Source organism: Chelmon rostratus, chromosome 7 (assembly GCF_017976325.1).
Source record: "Chelmon rostratus isolate fCheRos1 chromosome 7, fCheRos1.pri, whole genome shotgun sequence".
Lineage (NCBI taxonomy): Eukaryota > Metazoa > Chordata > Actinopteri > Chaetodontiformes > Chaetodontidae > Chelmon > Chelmon rostratus.
The window spans coordinates 19,653,275-19,672,497 of record NC_055664.1 but is presented as its reverse complement, the minus strand read 5'-3'; the positions used below and the strand labels follow the sequence as shown (position 1 = coordinate 19,672,497).

At 42.7% G+C, this 19,223-nt stretch overlaps 1 protein-coding gene across 2 annotated transcripts; it reads right to left on the bottom strand.

Annotated features, from left to right (window-relative positions):
• Positions 1–1,110: 1,110 nt before the first annotated feature.
• Positions 1,111–18,924, bottom strand: sytl2b (synaptotagmin-like 2b). Of its 2 annotated transcripts, none has more exons than XM_041941512.1 (21): positions 18,791–18,924; positions 17,265–17,421; positions 15,403–15,563; positions 14,977–15,088; positions 13,363–13,411; positions 13,160–13,262; positions 12,867–13,042; positions 12,706–12,764; positions 12,409–12,611; positions 8,772–11,270; positions 7,305–7,421; positions 7,167–7,217; positions 6,975–7,069; positions 6,764–6,880; positions 5,844–6,013; positions 4,581–4,683; positions 4,289–4,450; positions 3,973–4,057; positions 3,746–3,842; positions 3,049–3,254; positions 1,111–2,378 (listed from the first exon to the last, which is right to left on the bottom strand). In XM_041941512.1, exons 2-21 carry the CDS (start codon positions 17,363–17,365, stop codon positions 2,230–2,232), a joined length of 4,815 nt encoding a protein of 1,604 aa, XP_041797446.1. In that variant the 5' UTR covers positions 17,366–17,421; positions 18,791–18,924; the 3' UTR covers positions 1,111–2,229. The 2 variants fall into 2 exon arrangements, with proteins under 2 accessions (XP_041797446.1, XP_041797447.1); XM_041941513.1 differs by having other exon boundaries at positions 8,835–11,270.
• Between the last annotated feature and the right edge of the window lie 299 nt (positions 18,925–19,223).

Sequence of the window (19,223 nt, the reverse complement as noted above, 5' to 3'; positions counted from 1 at the left end):
AATTCAGTGATAATTCTAATTTCATGGAAAGTTACATTTTTGATCTTGAGTATATCCAGCCAGAAACACACCTCTTGTTTTGTTCCGCCCATAATAGCACAGCCACAAGTCATTGTGAAGTGAAGAGCCTCAGCTCTAACTTCTGCAGGCTTTGTGCTTGTGTAGGATGATCAGTGGTGTGTCATGACAAATTTTTTATTCAGAGTACTTCCTCTTGAAGATTAGATAATGGATGCCTTGATTTCCATTGTCTTGTTGTTTTCGCACAGGTGCAACCTCAAACCAGTGGGTGGTCATCCCTCTGTGCCAGCTTGGCCTAATTTTGAGGACTGAGGCACAGATACCAGAAAGCTGCACTGGACATGAAACACATAGACCTCCATGACATTTTCTGACACTTCTTAGATAAAATAAATAAACATTGTAATCATTTTGTCAGAATAAAATACTTAATGAATAATAATAATGAATATTTTTCACATTGCCCTACACTGTAACTTTACAGAATATGTAAATGGGAGTTTAGAGAGTAACTGTACACCTGTACAGTCCGCTAGCCTGTGCCTGGTTCATTGAGCTAAATGCTAATATTAGCATGCTAACAAGCTCACAATGACAATGCTAACATGCTGATGTTAAGCAGGTATAACAGTTATCATGTTCAGCATCTTAGTTTAGCATGTTAGCATGCTAACATTTGCTAATTAGCACAACGTGCAGCTGAGGCTGTTTAGTTTTGCAGGTGTTTGGTCATCAGCATTGGAGAAATTTAAAGCTTGACCTGATGATGGTGATAAGGGACAGCAAAAGTATCTGTTGAGACATTTCACTCAAAATCACAAGTCAACCTCATGGTGGTGCAAGAAGAAAGTCGCAGGACCATCAAAGTCAGTACGACTCATCTTCTGGAAACCATGAATGTACAAAGTTTTTGCCAATCCATCAAGAAGATAATTCTTGGCCTGAAGCAGCAACTTTCTAGTCAAAACCAGCATGTTATTCAGACAATCTATAGGTTAATCTCTACTCTAAAACTAATGTTTATCAGAATTTGTGAGTGATAAAACAAGAAAAGAAAAAGACTTGAGTACAATGTTCTACATTTCATTTCTTTAATCCCACTTGTGGTTAACATAATTAAGTGCAGATCACATGTCAGATGTGCTGTCAAATTCAATTAGATGTATAACAATACTGTCAAAATAAGTGTTAGTCTGAGAAGTGATGTTTTCAGAACACGTGAGTAAAAGGTTGTTTGGATAGTTTGAGGTGACATTAGATAGAATATATAGGGTAGGTTTCTTAAAGGGCCATTGCAATGAAAGATAACAGCCAATACTAAGACAGGGGGACAAAAAAAGAAACATAAATATAAAAGAAAATGTCATGTGATCATGTAAAATCTCTGATTACCCTGAAAATGTTCATTGTTGTCGACATCTGAATAAGGATCTTCAATAAATAAGCATCAATGAAATTTCAATGCAAAGCACATTGCACTGTTGATGTTAGCTAATGTTAAAGCTAACTGAGGTTATATCTTGATAATTTGGCTCATGAGATATTTCGGGAATTGTTGCACATCGGTGGCAACTAGAAAATTACTAAAAAATAAAATAAAAAAAATGGTGGACCTTAGATATACTGTATGTAGTCTGTATTGTATAGTCAAGATGTATTAACACAGTGATGTCTTGTTTCTTCATGGTATTCAAGCCAGCTAGAGACGCTCTGCCAGACTTGCCTGTGTTTTCGTTACCTTTGTTATATGTCACTTTTTAAATGTTTCTATTGGGGGTTTATTGTAGTGTGACTGCTGTATGGTTTCTTGATTGCATTTCCCCGTGTACCTCAGTCCCGCCAACGCATATATCAGCATCCTTCCCGAATGAAAGCTCACAGTTGTGCCAGTCTTATACACAACTTGCTCTTCAGAGGTGTTTTTCTAATATTATTTACCATTTTCCTCGAGCACCTGTGGAGAATCAACAGAGAGGTTGACAGAAATTACCCTTTCTTGGAAATTACTTTGTCTGGTGGCACCACAGGTTGCTGTAAAATTACAACCACACGGTTGATTCCAATGTGTTTATTTTTAATCAGATAATCCGAATCCGTGGATGGCTTTTCCTGATTGAATTTAAATCAGTACACTGGATCTTTAAAACAGCTCATTCACCGCTCAGAAATATACTGTCTTTGCGCTATAGTTGGTTGGTATACGTTTACTTATTTGAAAGCGGTTTTGGCAGAGTTCAGCATTCTTAATGGGAGTACGTCCTCCACCCATTCATTCGGGGTGGCCTTCATGCGCTCCCAGAGGACCACCTCATAGGGAGTTGAGTCCATCCAGTCCACCGCTGATCCATAACTTCTGCCTGCAAGGAGACAGACAAATACAAGCATTAAAACAAGACTGTTCATTGACAGCATGCAGTGGAGTCCACTGCCTTTCAGAGCGAAATGTTGCACTTTTTACTCAGGTGCTGTGCATTAATTAGACAGCCAGCTACTAGTTAGTTTGTAAATTAAGAATTTACATAAGATAACATAATAATATAATCTGATAAATGCATCACATTGTTCTAGATTAAACCAGGTGATTAATCCTTTATTTTTCAAGCAAACATGTGAATTTCCTTGTTGTGATGTTTTGCTGCTTTTCTTTGTCTTTTGTATTAATAAAACCAGATATCTTGAGGTTTTGGACTGTTCCTCGGGCAAAACAACTATTTTAGGAAAATGACGAAATGAAATGATTTCAGGAAATGACTTAGGAAGTGATGATGGGTGTTTTTCACTATTTTCTGTAAGGGTTGTGTCATTGTGGCTTCATCACAATGAGACGAGCCTGGTAAGATGCCTGACAAATTTCTGTGACATCTGCTTTTCACCAGTTTTTATACCCCAGCAAGTACACCACGTTTTGTCCACAAAATGCAGTTTGCTAGTATATATATGTAGAACAGGCAATGCTACAGCTGACGAGCACTAGGTTTGCAGGAGTCAGATTTATTTTGAAATATGATGGACCTCTCCCACCAGTACCTGTCCCTGCTCCAAGCCTCAGGCCTCCGAGCAGGTTGCTGGCTAGCCTGTCTCGGTCCCACACGGTGAGCTCCACACAGGCTTCTACTAGATCAGCCTCTCTGATGCCATCGTACACCATCGTGTGGTTAAACACCGGATCTGCTGTCCTCCGCAGCACGCGAGTCTTCTGCCGACTCTTCCTGCTCGTGTCTGGCAGCACGAAGCTTGAGATGAAGGGGAGAAGGAAGCTTAAAACTTGATGTCCCTGAAGGAATTACTCCACATTTTTTGGAAACATGCTTATTCACTTTCTTGCTGAGAATTAGATGGGAAGATTGATACCACTCTCATATCAGTATGTTCAATATGAAGCTAACGGAAAGGACAGCCAGGAAAAGGTTAGCTTAGCTCTGCATGAAGACTGGAAGCAAGGGGGAAATAGCTAGCTGGGTCTGTCTGAAGGCAACAAAATCAACTTAGCAGTATTAAGAACATTATTAGCATGCAACAGATCGTTTGTTTAAAAATAAGTGAGCTTTAGCGCTCTTTGGACAGTGCCAGGCTAGCTGTTTCTGTTTCCAGTCTTTATGCTAGGCTAAGCTAACCGACTGCTGGCTGTAGCTTCATGCTTAGCATACAGAGATGGAAGTGGTATTGATCTTCTCATTTAACTCTCTCTAACTCTTTTTTTACCAAGATGGATATTTATACATACCACTTAACATATGGGTCAATGGCGGCCCTGATTAGAGGCAGATTCTTGCATTCTTTCACCCAAATGTGAACCTCTCCAGTGTTTGGACCCTCTTTAGCTAACCGTTTGAAGACAAAATGACAAAGTGCACAAAATATTTAATGGATATTGTCTGTTGAATGGAGGTGGTGATTGTGGATAAGGCCAAGGCCAACTTTTTACAAAACAGAATAAAACCAAGTGCAGACCTTCGCTGTGGACGATCTGTGGCAAGAAACGTATGGCTAGTCTCATCTCTCCTCGGCCATTTGATGGTGCAAGAGTGGGTGTAGTCTGAAATGTTAGGGTTAGGGTATATGTCACATGAACACCAGATCCAAAATCCATACTGAGGCTCCAAAATCCCTTTGTGCAGACTACAGTGCATGTGATACAACCAGCTCAAATAGACTCCAGGGAAATGAACAGGCTGACCACAAAATAACCCGCTGTTATTTGATGAGAAAATACCTGCTGTGGATAAAGCAGCCTTGTGTGCGTGTGTGTGTGTGTTCTTCTTCTTACCCTCGCTTTCAGGGCTAAGTAGTTCAGCTGGGTGTGGTCAAAGTCCCACTTGGAGAGCTCCACGTCCACCTCGCCCAGGAAACTGTTCCTGCCAAAGGTGTCGTGATGCCAGACGGAGAGAATGAGCGTCTGGGTTCTGAGGTATTCCATGCGAACACGATACTGCAAGGACAGGGAAGAGCGATCTGCTTTTGTTTGGTGACTGCAATGCACGCCAGGTATTAAGCATTACAGTGTGGGAAAGTGTCTCTGTATGTTAATGGGAATCTGACAGTATATACCGGTTTCCTACCCTGAGGATCTCGTTGAAAGTTGGATTGAGCGTCTTCTTTTTCACAGATGTTTTCCTCTTTCCCAGATTAGCTTTGTCAGGAACCAAGTAGCTTTTGACATATCTTAAAGGGAACAAAACAGCAACAAAAAGGTTTTATCAGTGAAGATACACCTTCTTAATACCATATGGAAGGAGTCACAGTTAGAGGCCAAAATGTACTTTCTGACTCACACAACAATAACTAGTGAACAACAATAAATTACAAGCCAATGATTATTTCTACCATGATAATTATCACACTGTAGGTTTTTCATAAAATGTAACCCTACACATATGCAGTCCTATAGTAGAGTTTCCCCATCTTGGGACAAGCAATGCAAATTGGGTCAGGTTATAAATGCTGTGGTGTTTGTTCATGCCCCTTGCACTTGTCCCTACCCAAATAAACATTTAATAATATTGGAATTTGTTTGCAATGCATTGAGAAAACGCCACGCAACACATATGTAACTATGCTGAGGCAGATGAGCTTCATTGATTGACCCCCGCACACACACGGATTGCACCCCAATTGCAAGTTTGTGCATTTCATATCCTGTGGAGTGCAGGCACCTCACAACTCACAGGAATCTCTGTTAGCTGAAAATCAGACAACAGCAACACGAGGCGGTAGAGACCTTTCATCAGTCACCTTACCAAAACTTATTAGTGTTGGTAGAGACAGTACACAACCTTCTTCATTTAAACTCAGCCATTATCAGCAGTTTTGCTTTTTGATCTTTATAATTGGTGAATGTAGAATTTTGTTACGTGTGCCTCTACAAATAATCAGAAGTACAAATACAAATACAAAAACCTGACGAGCCCCCACAATCAGAAACCTGGATGCTGTTAATGCAGAATTATGCTTCTCCGTGCTGCACGTACACACGGGTCACTTAGATGAATTTTAGGTGTTCCTTTTGTTCCTACTTCTATGTAACAACTTGACATGTAGGTCTGCATAATGCGGTGTTGGTGTTTGGGAGGTGTGCATGTGGGCTCCTCCTCTGAGACCTACAGCTACCCATAATACCCTTCCTTGCGTAAGCTCGAGGAGAAGTTTACGTGCTTCTCCGGAGAGGCATGATTCCAGCATTAGAATCATGTATACAGGGGTTTTTATAACCAAGTTTACCTTTTTTCCCTGTCAATGTACTGCACCAGAATAAGACTCAAAACCGGCATACTAGAGTGTATGTAAACATGCGTAAACATCGATATTTCGGGTACAGTACTCACGGATCTGAGCGGCCCCTCTTTGGGTCGACTGCAGCCAAGTCTCGACATAAAGCCACAAAGATGTGAAACTCTCTGAGCTTCTGGATGTAGTTGATGGAGAACTGGATGTTTCCCTGAACCTCCACGTTCCCAAAGTCCCCGCTGTACATGGTCATCACACTTCCACTGAGCTACGAGCCCCCAGAAACAATAAGGCAAATGTTTTTTTTATCAGTATCATAACTGTAATCACTGCATGCTTTCTTTATCAGAAAATATGTGGTTTGTGTGTTTTCAGAAAATCTAATCTCCTGGAGATACAAGTCAGGACAGCTAATTAGTACCACTTCATAGGGGAACTCCACCAATTTTACACATCAAAGCCGGTTTACAGGTTTACAATAGTACTATGTATGTAAAACGAGTTGTATAAAGCCTTTTCTGGCTCCAGACGGAAATGCACAAGATCGGAAAACTGCCATAAATGACGGCGTCGATTGGGTTTGAGTCAGTGTGAAAAATACAACATTTGCTGCTACAAGCATATCCAACCAAACTGTCAGCGGACAGATATCTCTGGTTCTGTTCCATCAATTTTTATCCTTTTTTTCAGAGTTGTCCATTGTGAATCTAACAACGTTATGGGAGTGCAATGCTAAATTGGTGGAGTACCCTTGTAATGGCTGTGCTTGACCACGTGGTCCCGACCATGAGGCTGATGGAACGCTATTGCTTATACTCTTACAAACGGAGTGCATAGCATGTGCTGTGTAAACAGTTATACCACTCCTGACAAACAAAAAAACAAACAAATATGGGTTAACGTCATCCCCTCTCAATCACAATTAAAGCTGAGAAGCCAGCGAGCAGTGCAGTTTAAGAGAGCGGCATTTGAATGTGAAGCATGTGTAAGTGTCAGCTGCTGCTGTGTGTGAACATACAGAAGACATAGACAGCATGCCAGAGGAGCTGTTGAGGTTAGTCAGCGAGTCGCCCGCCGTTAGTCTTCCTCTGTGGTAACTGTCCTCGCAGTTGGAGTCAGCGTCTCTGCCAATGTCCTGCAACACAGACAGCAGGCACAGAAAGCTCCATGCACAAGGATGCAGAGCAGGCTTTGACCTACTGGACTAAAAGATGCGGTGGTGGCTTTACCTCCTTCTGTAAGAATGAAGGAACCGATTTGCTCATCTTCTTCAGGTGGTCTGGATCCAAAAATAAGGATGAGGAGGGTGACGGGATGGATGAAACTGAAGAGCGGTTGATTGGGAAGCAGAGGATATAAAAATCTTGACTAATTTGCCACTACGCCTGCAAAAATGGTGAAAAGAAGGAGGCGGCTTTTACCATCACTGATGCGTCTCATGTCAACAGTCGGGTCTTGCCTTCTTTCTTGTCCTGTGAGGAACAAAATAATGAATCACAGTCACCCACAGTGATCTGTGCATATGGACAATTTGACTTGGAAGTTGCGGGGATGCTCACTTGGTGATAAGGATGCTGTGATGTCCTCCAGACTTTTAGTCAGGTTTTTAGGCCGGGCTTCTGCTCGCCTCAATGCTTTCCATACAGGGTTCTCGCTGTCATCGTCATTCCCTCCTACTGTACGCATTGTAGAGGAAAATCTCTCATCAGCAGGGTTTCTTTATTGGTTTACACTACAGATGGTTTTTCATTGGTTAAGTAAACAGTGATAGTGAAGAGGCAGCATGTTTAACAGAGGACAGTCTTTGTTTTAGGTTCTAACTGCTTGTAAAAAGCAAAGGTTATTTGGTATTTTGAGCCAATAAAATGTGATCTGAATAAAGAGATTATTTTACTAAATCAAGTCTACTGCTTACAGAACTTGTGCGTCTTGGCAAATGACAAGTATTTTTATGATCTTTTGATATGCACATTACTTTCACAGGCGCTCAGATTAATTGTTTGGTCTATATAAACACATGAAAAATGTCCGTCACCAAGCTTAATGTGTTGTCATTAAACGTTTTGTTTTGTGCAACCAGCAGTCTGACGACGAAACATATTTAATTTACTGTTTTGCAAAGCCAGGTAAGGTAGCCAGTTCTCTTATTTGTGAGTCCGAAAGCAGCAAATGTTTGGAATTTTTGCTGAAAACAAGTCACTTATCATTGATAAGAAAAATAGTTTTCTTTTTTGATTAATTGTTGCAGCCCTACTTAAAATCAATACACACAAATGAAAATGTAAATATTGGGCTGCAGCTTGGTGGTTAGCATGCTAACTTCAGCAGATAATCTCTGCAACGCAATACAAAGACGTCTTTGGCGTTGCGTCAGAACTGTTGCTTCTTTACATTCTGTTGACAGTGTTAGTTATCGTACACGTTGCACCTTTAAGTTGCAGGCTGGTGAAACTTATCTGTGTGGTGTCAGTAAAGTCAGAATCGTATCGCCCAGCCCACAAATTAAACATAGGCACCTGACCACACAGTGTTTACAGAGACCAGCTCCTGCCAGCACAGATAACCCAACACGGACACGATATCTGGGATACTGCTGGATACAACCCCCAGTGATGATATTGAGTCTGTAAACAGCAGAAGTTGGACGACTTCAAACAGATGTTAAAACTGGCTTTTTTTGAATACATTATTAGAATTGTGTCATAAAAATGTTAATTAAGTCTTGATTTAAACTTATTTTGTTCTCAACCTTTACCTACTGTCACCGTCATTTTGCACAACTGCACTACTGTGCTCATAGTTAACCGCCAGATGTTTATTTTATACAGCTTAGATCTATATTTTTATCTAAATAAAAGTCTCTCAAAGTCAAGATGCTTGAACCTAAAACACTTTAGCCTACTTCTTTGAGCAGTAGAGGACAAGTACTTTCAGACACAGAGACAGCACTAGCTGAACTGAAATCTGCAGTAAAAACAACCTCAGTAACTTCTATTACACCGTTAAAAACTGAAGTTGGTGCTCACTGTTTGAACTGTTCCTCGAGTTGGACCAGATTTCTGACATGCTGCTCACAGATGACTCCTGACCTGTATCTGAACTGCTGTAGTTTGTCCACGGGGGGCGTTGACTCGTCTTGTTGCTCTTCCTGCCGTAACGCTCCTCTGAGCTCACTGGAGTGCTGGCCCTCACCGGCCCACCCAGGTCAAACTCGTCCGATCCCTCATCCCGAAGAGTTGGGGCGAGGGAGGTGTGGATGCTGGTCTCGTCCGTCATGCCCAGGTAGTGGCGGTAGTCTCTGGGAACGCAAGCCCGTGCACGCGGAGTCAGAGTTTCAGTTTCCTCTGATGATCTTCTCGGCATGAAGCCTTTTTCAGCGTTCTGCCTTTGCTTCCTGCTCGGTGAGTGGACGTGGCTTACATCCATTTTCAGCAGGCTTTGATCTTTTTCATCGGGGGCACTCAGAGCGAACATGCTGGTGGTGCGACGCATTGAATTGAGGCGACTGCTTGAAGTGCCAAGGCTGTCTTTTCTGCTTTTAGGAGAGCGACTTTCTTTTCCTGAACTGCTTGGCGGTTTTGTGGATTTCTCCTCTCTATTAGAGTCTTTTGAGCTCCTTTTGGACTCTCTCTGCTGCTCAGCTGTGGAAAAACTGGACAGGTTGTTCTTGCTGTCGTTTGATGCTCGTGACCCAGCCTGTCTATCATGAGGTGACTTTGATCGATTCTGAGGAGGTGGGGATGACTTCGTGACAGCTGATCTTGTTTTTTCGCGGCAAATCTCAGGGTCACCACACTTTACCTCCTGAGATGGAAGCTGGGCGCTTATTGGCTCTTTCCTTTTGGGACTTTTGGATTTGTCGAAGGAAAATGACCCCTTGGCATCTGATGACGCCTCATCCCAGAACTCACGCAGAGTGTTAAATTGTGTCCGGCTCGTGCCCAGGCCAGGGGACAGCTTGTCTAGCCTCTGATTCAAAGGAAGAACAGTAAAATTTTGGTAACTTCTTCCAGAGTCTTCCTCGTCACTGCCTGAGCAATTTCCAATTGACCTCAGGTCGTACTCTGACTTGGTAAATCTTTTATTCAGTTTTGCCTGACTTGCACCACGAGCGGCTTTACCATCCCCAAGAGCTTTAGGTTTGCCGGTGTAAAACATGGGCTTGTTCCTCTCCTGCTCCCAGAAAGATCTGAGCTGCTTGATTCTCTCTGCAGTACTTTCTTGATGCGGTAAACCTTGTCTGTTTGAGTGAGGACTGTTCATTCTGTCTTTATTAGACGGATCTTCCTTTCGTTTCGGAGACATGCTTGATTGCATGCTTTTGTCCTCATTGTCCCTCCTCTTTACATCTTCACTTGAACCGCTATGCATTTGTGTTTTGGGGGTGATCTGTGTATCACTCCCATCTTGCTTGGAGTCCATATATGGGCTGCTTCTGGACAAGTAGAACTTCTCAGAGTCTGGGCTGTCTGTATTGAGCAGAGACACAGCAACAGTCTTGGACAGATCATCTTGCAGTGGGGTTTCTCCAGTTTGGGAGATACTGAGTAGTGGATTATGTTTGCCTAAGGGGGGACTCTCAGACTCCAGACTCAGTCTGGACTGGATGGCTGTCTTTGGCTGTTGGCTAAGTCTGGTTACACTTAAAATCTCAGTCTCTGAAGCTCTTCTGTCAAATACTTGGGGATTGGCTGTTAACTTTAAAAACTCTGTGTTTGTTTGAGGTGAAGTGTTCATCACCAAATTGTAAATCTCCTGGTTACTATTTAAGCGAACGTCTCCAGTATCCTTCTGTGGACTGATTACAAGTTGTTCTTCTCTCACATCCCCATGATTTAAGGTATATTTGTCATAACTAACCCTCCCATTGTATGTTTCAGGCACAGAGGGCATATCAGACGCTCTGCAGGGTTTGTTCAATTCCTCCTCATTAGCAGGTTTTTGTCCTTTGCTGCTGGGCGTGATCGATTTGCTGATAAGTATTTTAGGGCCCATGTTGCTTTTCTCCCAGAATGACTTCAGATGTGAGATTTGGGGTGGTTGGCTAACATCATTATTATCTTCGAATTCCTGTGACCTCATCCTTTCTCCGGTGTCCTTCATCGCCTCCTCTTGTGCTTCGATCAGTTCCTTGTTGCCGATTCTGTCTTTTACTCTTAATTCTTTAGCCCCATTGGTCTGCTTTTGTCTGTGACTTCTCTCAATTTCAAGAGTTTCCTTCTGTCTATCACTTATAATATCCCCAGCATCTCTACTTAATGAATCTTCACCTCTTAATTTGCTGGTTTCGACATGTTTGTCAGAGCTCTTCGTTGCCTCTGGACCATCTTCTGTATCTAGCCACTCACTGCTGTCTGTGCTGCGGCTGAACCAGTCCAGCACCTTTGCGATGGCGTCCTCATCGCTAGTGGGACTGGTGGTCTGGGTGGATAATTTAAACATGTGTTTCTGATTCAGTTTTTTCTGCGTTTGCAGATCAGACTTATCGACGACGTTGAGATCATAAGCTACTGGAGGATCTGCATCTGAAAAGAAAGGTATGAAAAGAGAAATTAATAAAGTCAGAAAGCTACTACTCTCCTGCAGCAGGTTCGTCTTATCTCTCAGGGGCCCACTTTTTATTAACAAGCCATGCTATTGGCACTGTGAGGTTGTACTTTGAGCTAAATGCCATGCTCACAATTGCAGTGCTAACATGCTGATGTAAATCAGGTATAATGTTTATACTATGCTCACTGTCTTAGTTTGGTGTTTTAGCATGCAAACACTTTGTAATTAGCTATTAACACAAAGTACAGGTGACACTGATTTTGCATCAATCCGTCCAGGTGTTGAAAAATGTGACTGGCTTTCACTGGAGTGGCGCAATAGGAAAAGTCAGGGGTTCACCAAAGTCAGAGGAATTTATCCTCTGTGCACCATTAATGTCTGTACTTAACTTCATGATAATCCATCCAAAAGTTGTTACTCAGTATAACGGTTAAGAGTTAATTTAAACACAAGATACTTGTGCTCAAAAAGAGGATTCATTCTCAGTGAAGAACCTTGGAGCCCTAATCTGCCTCTATACATGCCAAAGAGCAGTGATTCCTAACACGTCTCTGGGGGTCATCAGGTGGAAACCTCCCTTCAACAGTGTTTCGCCTACTTAGTCCCACTACACCTCCAGGAGGATAGGCGGTGAACTCTGGTGTCCCAGAGTCACCCCCCCAGTGCCAGTTCACACTGCTCCTACACAATCCAAACAGCACTGCCACGTTCACCTGACCCAGTGATGCTCCAGGTAGTGGCCAGCACCGATGCTACCATTTAGCTATTGCTAATGCTAACTGCTAAGAAGAACAGAAGAAGACAATACAGTTCCGATGCTACCATTTAGCTAATGTTAAGTGCTAACCGCTACCTGCTAAGAGGAACAGAAGAAGACAATAAAGCTAGAATACTTAGTGGGAATGTGAGTTTTCTCTACTTTAACCTCTTTGAACCTCTGAAAATCATTAAAATGAAGCAATTTGAGAAGCAAATTGTCGAACTGTTCCCAATTCTTGTCACAACTAGTTTCATTTTAAGGGTCCATAAGCCACAAAGGCTTGACACAGAGTGACAAGCTCAAGCACGCTTTTCAATACAGTAAGTGCAGTTATTTCTAGTTACTGAACTCACCCACAGTGCTTTGAGGCAAACTCAGCTCTGCCTGCCTCGCTGTTCCCACACTGTTTTCTCTGTCCACATCCTGAATACTGCCGGTGTGCAGAACGACAGCGCTCACTGCCGCACGCTCTCTTTGTGTCTCATTATCTCGGTCATGGATCTTCTGTGGGGTTTCTCTGTCAGTGGACGCGTCGCTCCTGCTGCAGGTGGCTCGTCTGGAAACGGTGCAGGTTGTGAGTTGCAGTGGAAGGATGAGAGAGTTTCATTAAGATTTTTTGGTGCGAGTCTTTGGATGAATCTTCTACTGACCTGTCTCTTGCTACAGAAATTGGATCTCTTTCTCGCTCCAGACTGGAATTAGACGAAACCTGAAATACATCACAGAGTGGCTGCTCATCATCATCATCTCTACAATCTGAAACCTTGGTCCTTGAGGCAGGACTGGAGAGAGCTCCCACTGCTGACCCTACCTGAGCATCTGACCCCAGGCCATTGCTTCCTGACTGAATGGAGGTATGTCTTGAGAAAAACGTCCTCTTCTTTGGCACTGGCCTGAACCCTGCGGAGGAGGCCTCAGACGTGACGGAGCCCCCTGAAGTCTGACTGGCCTCTCCTGCTGGGCGACTCTTCAGTGGGGGTAGGAGCTCTGAGGGAAACAGAGAGGCTCAGTCTGGATTATAGTTTTAATACTGCGCTCGCCATCAGTGTCTGCTTCACAGCTCAACAAATGTGTTTGTGTTCTGTTTTAAAATTCAATTCAAACCTGTCTCAGATGACTCCCGGTCCTGACTGGTTGACACGTCATCATTATTCTCCGGTGGCTCAACAACAATGAGGGAAGCACGGTTGAAAGGGTTGTGCCTTGGCTTGAAGGAAAATGACTAGAGTTAATGTTTTACATCACATTATCTGTATTGACTGTAACAAGGTTGGACTACAGGAAGGAAAAACTGTATATATACGCACCGGTCTTGGAGAGTGGAGACCTAAATTGAGATTCTCTTTTTCTGCATCACTGAGGGAAAACATGATTGAAATATTTATTTAGGAAGATGTATATTAAAGAAAAACAAGCACTATAAGGCATCACATGCGGTCACACAGATGAAGAGCATTTTAATTTTAATGATGGGCCTGCTGCAAAACACCTCAGCAGCAACATCTGTGCTTTTCCTCCAACATCCTACCGACATCAATATCGAAGTATGTGAGAACACTTAATGAAATTAAGTCATAATATCTTGTGTTTCGTGGCTGAATAAGACAATCTGCACAATCCTAATTCCAAAAAAGTTGGTGTAAAACGTGAAAATCAGAATGTAATCGTTTGGAGACACATTGTGCTTACTGACAAAAGTTTTACAAGGTGTTGCTGAGCTCGTGCAGTAACATCCTTTATACCTTCACACCCAATCATGATACCATCACCAATGAACCTGTTTCCAAACAGGTGTTTTAGGAGCATTCCACAACTTTCCTCGTCTTTTTTTGGCTCCTGTCCCAACTTGTTTGAAATGTGTTGCCGGTTGAGTAAATGTCAGACAGGATCAGTTAATGATCACATTCTTCCAACTTGTTTGAATTCGGGGTTGTATTACAGGAAAAGCAAGTAGTGTAGAGTGCTGAGTGCATTTAAAATGCATGTAATGCAGTAATAAAACAGGACCTACACTGCAAAACCTGTTGCATTGCCAAACATCAAAGAGAGTTCAGGCAATTACATTCTTGAGTCTATTGTATGTTTAGGAATCTGCACAAAGTACAGAAGCTTCGCCAAATCAAATATTAACCCGACTTGTGAAACACGGATGTTACATGTGTCCCAGCTATGTACAAATATACTTAAAAATAGTCAACTTTTAGTATCCTCCAGTTCAGTTAGTTGTACACTAACTGTAACTGTTGTAAAAATATTCAGGATGCCATAGTAACAATCATAGCCATAAACAAGTAAATCATCATCGGCAGGAAACTACTTGGATTCCACCACAGAACAGCAGGAGAGTAACAACCTGATCCTTTTATTCCAGGGATAACACGATCATTTTTCTGCTTTTAGAGCACTTATGCCGAGAGCTCTATTGAGTTAAACACTTTGCTAAACTGCCTTGATAATAGGTCGGACCACATCCTGCAATGTTGTGAGGCAGCTGGCTGCTGCTGGGCTATAAAACTGCCATGATTCCACTTAGCACCACCTATGTTTACACAGGCTGAGTCACAAGACACACACACACACACACACACTCACACACAAACTCGTAGCATCTTTAAGGGGCGCAGAGAGGCAGACTTTTTATAGTGGGTGTTTCATTTCGATAGGTTTACTTTGAGATTTAACAGTGGAAACAATCGCGCAAGAATCAATTAAGAGTGGTGAGATACGTGTCGGACCAATCAATGAAATGTTTACATGAAGACTCCAAACCCTAACAACTGCCAAAGGTCGGCACACCGTTTCTCAGACCACATTGAACAAACTCAACACCGTAGTAAACTGAATAACAACATAAAAGTAAGACAGTGAAGAGGTGAGAGACACACAGAGGGTACGTCTTTGAATAATAAAGGACCATGTACTTGATCTCCTGTGGCTGTAGTGCTTCCAAACATCTGGCAGGTTTTGGTGGACCGACGACGTCTGAACCTCGACTGCTGGGCGTCTTGGACCTTTCTATTCTAAGAGAGCCGTCTGCAGGGGGAAAGGGGAAAGGAGTTTACAGGAGTTTATCTATAACGTGAGGCAAAATCACAGTTTAAATCCAGTGTTTTCAGCCGTTTTGCTCCGATCTTCTTCTCTGCTGTAACACATGCTAAGCCCACTGTGCAGGCATGAGGCATGATTCGTCTGTGAAAAGGTTGGATTTGAACCTCGGTTTCCCCCTGGGCAAATATCTTTATCCTTTCGAACATCTGAGAGATCACAGAGAGTCATGCAGTAACGTACAGAGCGCACAGCATGCACTTTAAAACAAGCCCTTTGTCAACAGCATCGCAGGAACACACCTAAAGCTGCTTTCTTCTGTTTCATGGAGGCCAGGATGATTTCCGAGCCGTGGATCTTGTCCATGTGCCTGCGAGACTTGGCCTCGTAAAACCACTCTCCGGTCAGGTACTTCCGCTTGGTGTCCGACTGTGAGCCGCTGTTCAGCATTTTCTCCAGTTTGCTGGAGGGAAAACACAAAGGAGACACGTAGAAACACTTAACTCGAGAGGTTTTTCTGTATTGTCATTCATTGTGTTTTGGCACAGCGATGTTAATCCTCGCTGAAGTTATTAGACACACACAGGATATTGTACCTCTCTAGCCCAGTGGCTACAGAGAGACAAAAACACTCTCTTGTGAATGAACAAATACATGACAGCGCTTCCTTTAAGCTGCACTGAATGGACAACCTGACACCGATTGAATTTGGTTTGAGCTGTGCTAATCTCTCAATACGAGCTGAAGTATGAAGGCAAGGGCAGACAAAGAGGAGCCAGGTGTTTTGAAGTTGTTCACATCACACGCGTGAATGAATTTCTGCTCAACTGGAGATAGTTTTCGTTTTGGGTTGGAAAATACTAAATGTGCTAAATCAGACCGTATAAGGTGCAGCTCATCAGGGATTTTAAAGCATAGAAATTTTGATAGGATGTGCTCGAGGGGATCAGGTTTTCCTATCAGGACTCAAATCTTCTCTGTCATTCACTCTCCTGTTGTTTTATTTCATTCTGTTCTGAACCTCTGCAGCCTCTTTTTACACTGAAACTAACAATGCTCATTATTTTATCTATTCTTTATCTATTTTTATCTTATTTTTCTTCTGCTTCTTTCCACTGCTTCATCACCAGCTTTATAAAACAGCTGCACATGATCCAGGAGGAGGAAGGAATTTCGGAAAACATTTCCATTCAGGTTCAAATCGAATCAAAGGCATTAAAAAGGCCATTCCAGCTCATCTCTCCCCTTGATGGAGCACCACGGCGGTCATGTGAAGAAAGGGTAGCACATTATTACAGTTTGTTGGCCTAATCCTTTTACACCAGACTGATGGAGACACAGCGGGCATTCAGCCTCCCGCCGATGAAAAACTTTCCAAACCAATTCCATTAAAGTCACAAAGAAAAGCACATTGTTTCATGACATTCTTGCCTCTTGAAACTGAAAAGGAAACACATGTCCAGAGAGGGTGCATGTGGGGTCCTTTCTGCTAGTTCACATGCACGGTTGCATTTCCATCGGGAACGAAGAGGCTTCTCCTGCTGAGCACATGGGAGAAAAAGGTATGACGCCTTTTGTTTGTCTGAACAAACCTTGAATATACACTATGAGGAATGCTTGCCCCTCCCAAAGGTTCAACGGGAGCTGAGGGATGGCTGATTTTTACGTTTCAGCTGTGATATTTAAGATCTTTAAGCTGAAAGGAAGCTGTGTCAGGATTCCCACGTTACGCTGTGTGGTTGTCAGGCTCTTCACAGGTGAGGCGTCTCATCATTGAGGCCTTCAAGGGTTTCTATTCTTGTCCACCAGAGCAGCATGACCCTCTCCACATGTACACTTGGCTGTAATCTAATTGCTCATCTCACATGGCGGCTTCTCAGCGATGGATGCAATGTCCGTATCTGGACAAGCTGTTATTGTGTTATCCTATTATGGCCAGACAAGTATAACTCTGACTGGCATGTTTACTGTCCCACAAAGGATCCCTCTCACAAAACAGGACTTAGCCGAATAACATGAGATTAGCCTGAATGTGAGGCAAAGCATTTCTGCACATGTACAACGCCCCGAGCTGGAGGCTGCCGACGTGAAACATGAACAGCCGTTAAGAGCCACTGTTCCAGGATGTCAGAGCCTAATCTCTTTTGGAGATGCACGTTTCTACCTGATTCTCTCCTCCTCTGCCTTCTTCAGTTCGATGTCCCTCCTCAGCACCGTCATAATCATCCCCTGCTCCTCCTCCGTCAGGTGGCTCAGGTCAATCATGGTTCCCCCTCCCGCTCCTTTCAGCAAACGCTCGGCGGCACCAGCTGGGTCAGTCGCTGTCAGACAAATCATGTGGCGACATATTGTCACATCTGGAGCTATTTGTTCCTTTATAGATTATGATTTTGCTTAAAAATGTGATAAATTTAAACCCCTGGTTGCCTCATGACCCCTTTTATAATAGCAGTGTCTAGTTTGGGCTCCTTGAGTTGCTAGCAGTTACACTAAGAACAGATTTCTTCTCTAAACTTCTCAGATAGTTTCATTTAAGAGACTGTTTGAAGCCCAGAGAGGTCAATTAATCTTCTTCTCTCTCCCATTAATCATCTAACAATGACTCAGATTAATCATGTGACCTTTTGCAGCTTCAGTAACAGACCTGAGTACTTCCTCCACCGCTGCGTCTGCAGAATAAACTATTCAAATGCATCTTGTGGGTTTGCATGTTTACTCAGAGAACTGGCTGTTAGCACAGCTCTACAGGCTGTCTGAGCGAAGCACTCTGACTCTGTCCAACAGTACTCGACGGTAACAAGATGTATGTCTTTGTGCAGCTGTAGATTGTGAGATAAAAGAGAACAAGCTGCTGAAAATGTTTCCTTGTCTACAACTTGACTTTTTTGGATGTGGATTTATTTTATTTGATGGTTATTTGGCTAAATTTGGCTTTAGAGGGAACTCACATGCCAGTTTTTCCCAGTGGCCAGAAAGGATTAATATCTCTGCCTTATATTATGAGAATAGTCTGATTTGACTGTGACTGACAGTGACAGAAAGTAACTACATGCATTTAATCAAGTCCTGTACTTAAGTACAAGTTTGGGGTGCTTGTACTTCCAATTTACATTTACTTCTACCTTATACTTGAGCAGCCTTTCAGAGGGAAATACTGCATTTCTTTACTCCCCTACATTCATCTGCTAACTTTAGTCACTGGTTAATTTGCAGATTCAGAGTAATAATACAAAATACATCAACAAAAACATCTGTTTGTATCATTAAGTGTAATTCAAGCACCCAGCAGATGAAAAATATAAGGTAGTTGAAATTAGCTCAACCTTGACCAGCAACACTGATGTACACATTAATACAATAATAAACATCATTCTGCACAATGAGTTCTTCTGCTCTTGATACTTTAAGTACACTTTTGTTGCTAATACTTTTTTGAATGCATGTCTTCTACTTGTCACTGAGTATTTCTACACTGAAGTTACAGTATTTGTTGGACCTGTGGTGACTGATGGCATTTTTCTGAAGCCACACTTTAGAGTCTTTATAGTTTTATGAAAACTTTACAATACCAGCAAACTTTAATAAAATACTTAAATAAAAGTGTGCCACTTCCTTCCTTCATGTGACTCCCAGGAGTTGGGAGACAGCTTGTCCATTTCATTTCAGACAAGTATTTACCGTGTCACCTACCTTACAGGACGCCTGCAGACTTGTCACAAACCGTTCCTGTAATCCTGTGATGCATCCTGATGTGTCGGTTAAAAAGAAAAATAAAAAACAGAAAGACAAGAAGGTGAGGGAGCAGTGAGAGTTTTCACCTCCTGCACAGGTCTGCTGCTGGATGAACTCGGACAGGGGAGCTGAGCAGAGGAGGGCGGACTCGGTCTGTGTGGATGGGGAGGACCTGACGTGCAAACAGCGAGAGGAAACAGCCGGAGCCAGCTGAGCACCTCACTGCTCCTGCCACTGTGTCCATGTTTTGGTTAGAGGCTGGTGTGGCTGCTCATCAGGCGAGAAGGTGCACATTTATTTTGTTTTATTTTCTAATAATCTGTGCTGTAGTGGCAGGTACCGTCCAGCAGGTGCCCTCAGTTTTCCCTCATGGTATCATCAGTGTGTTTGA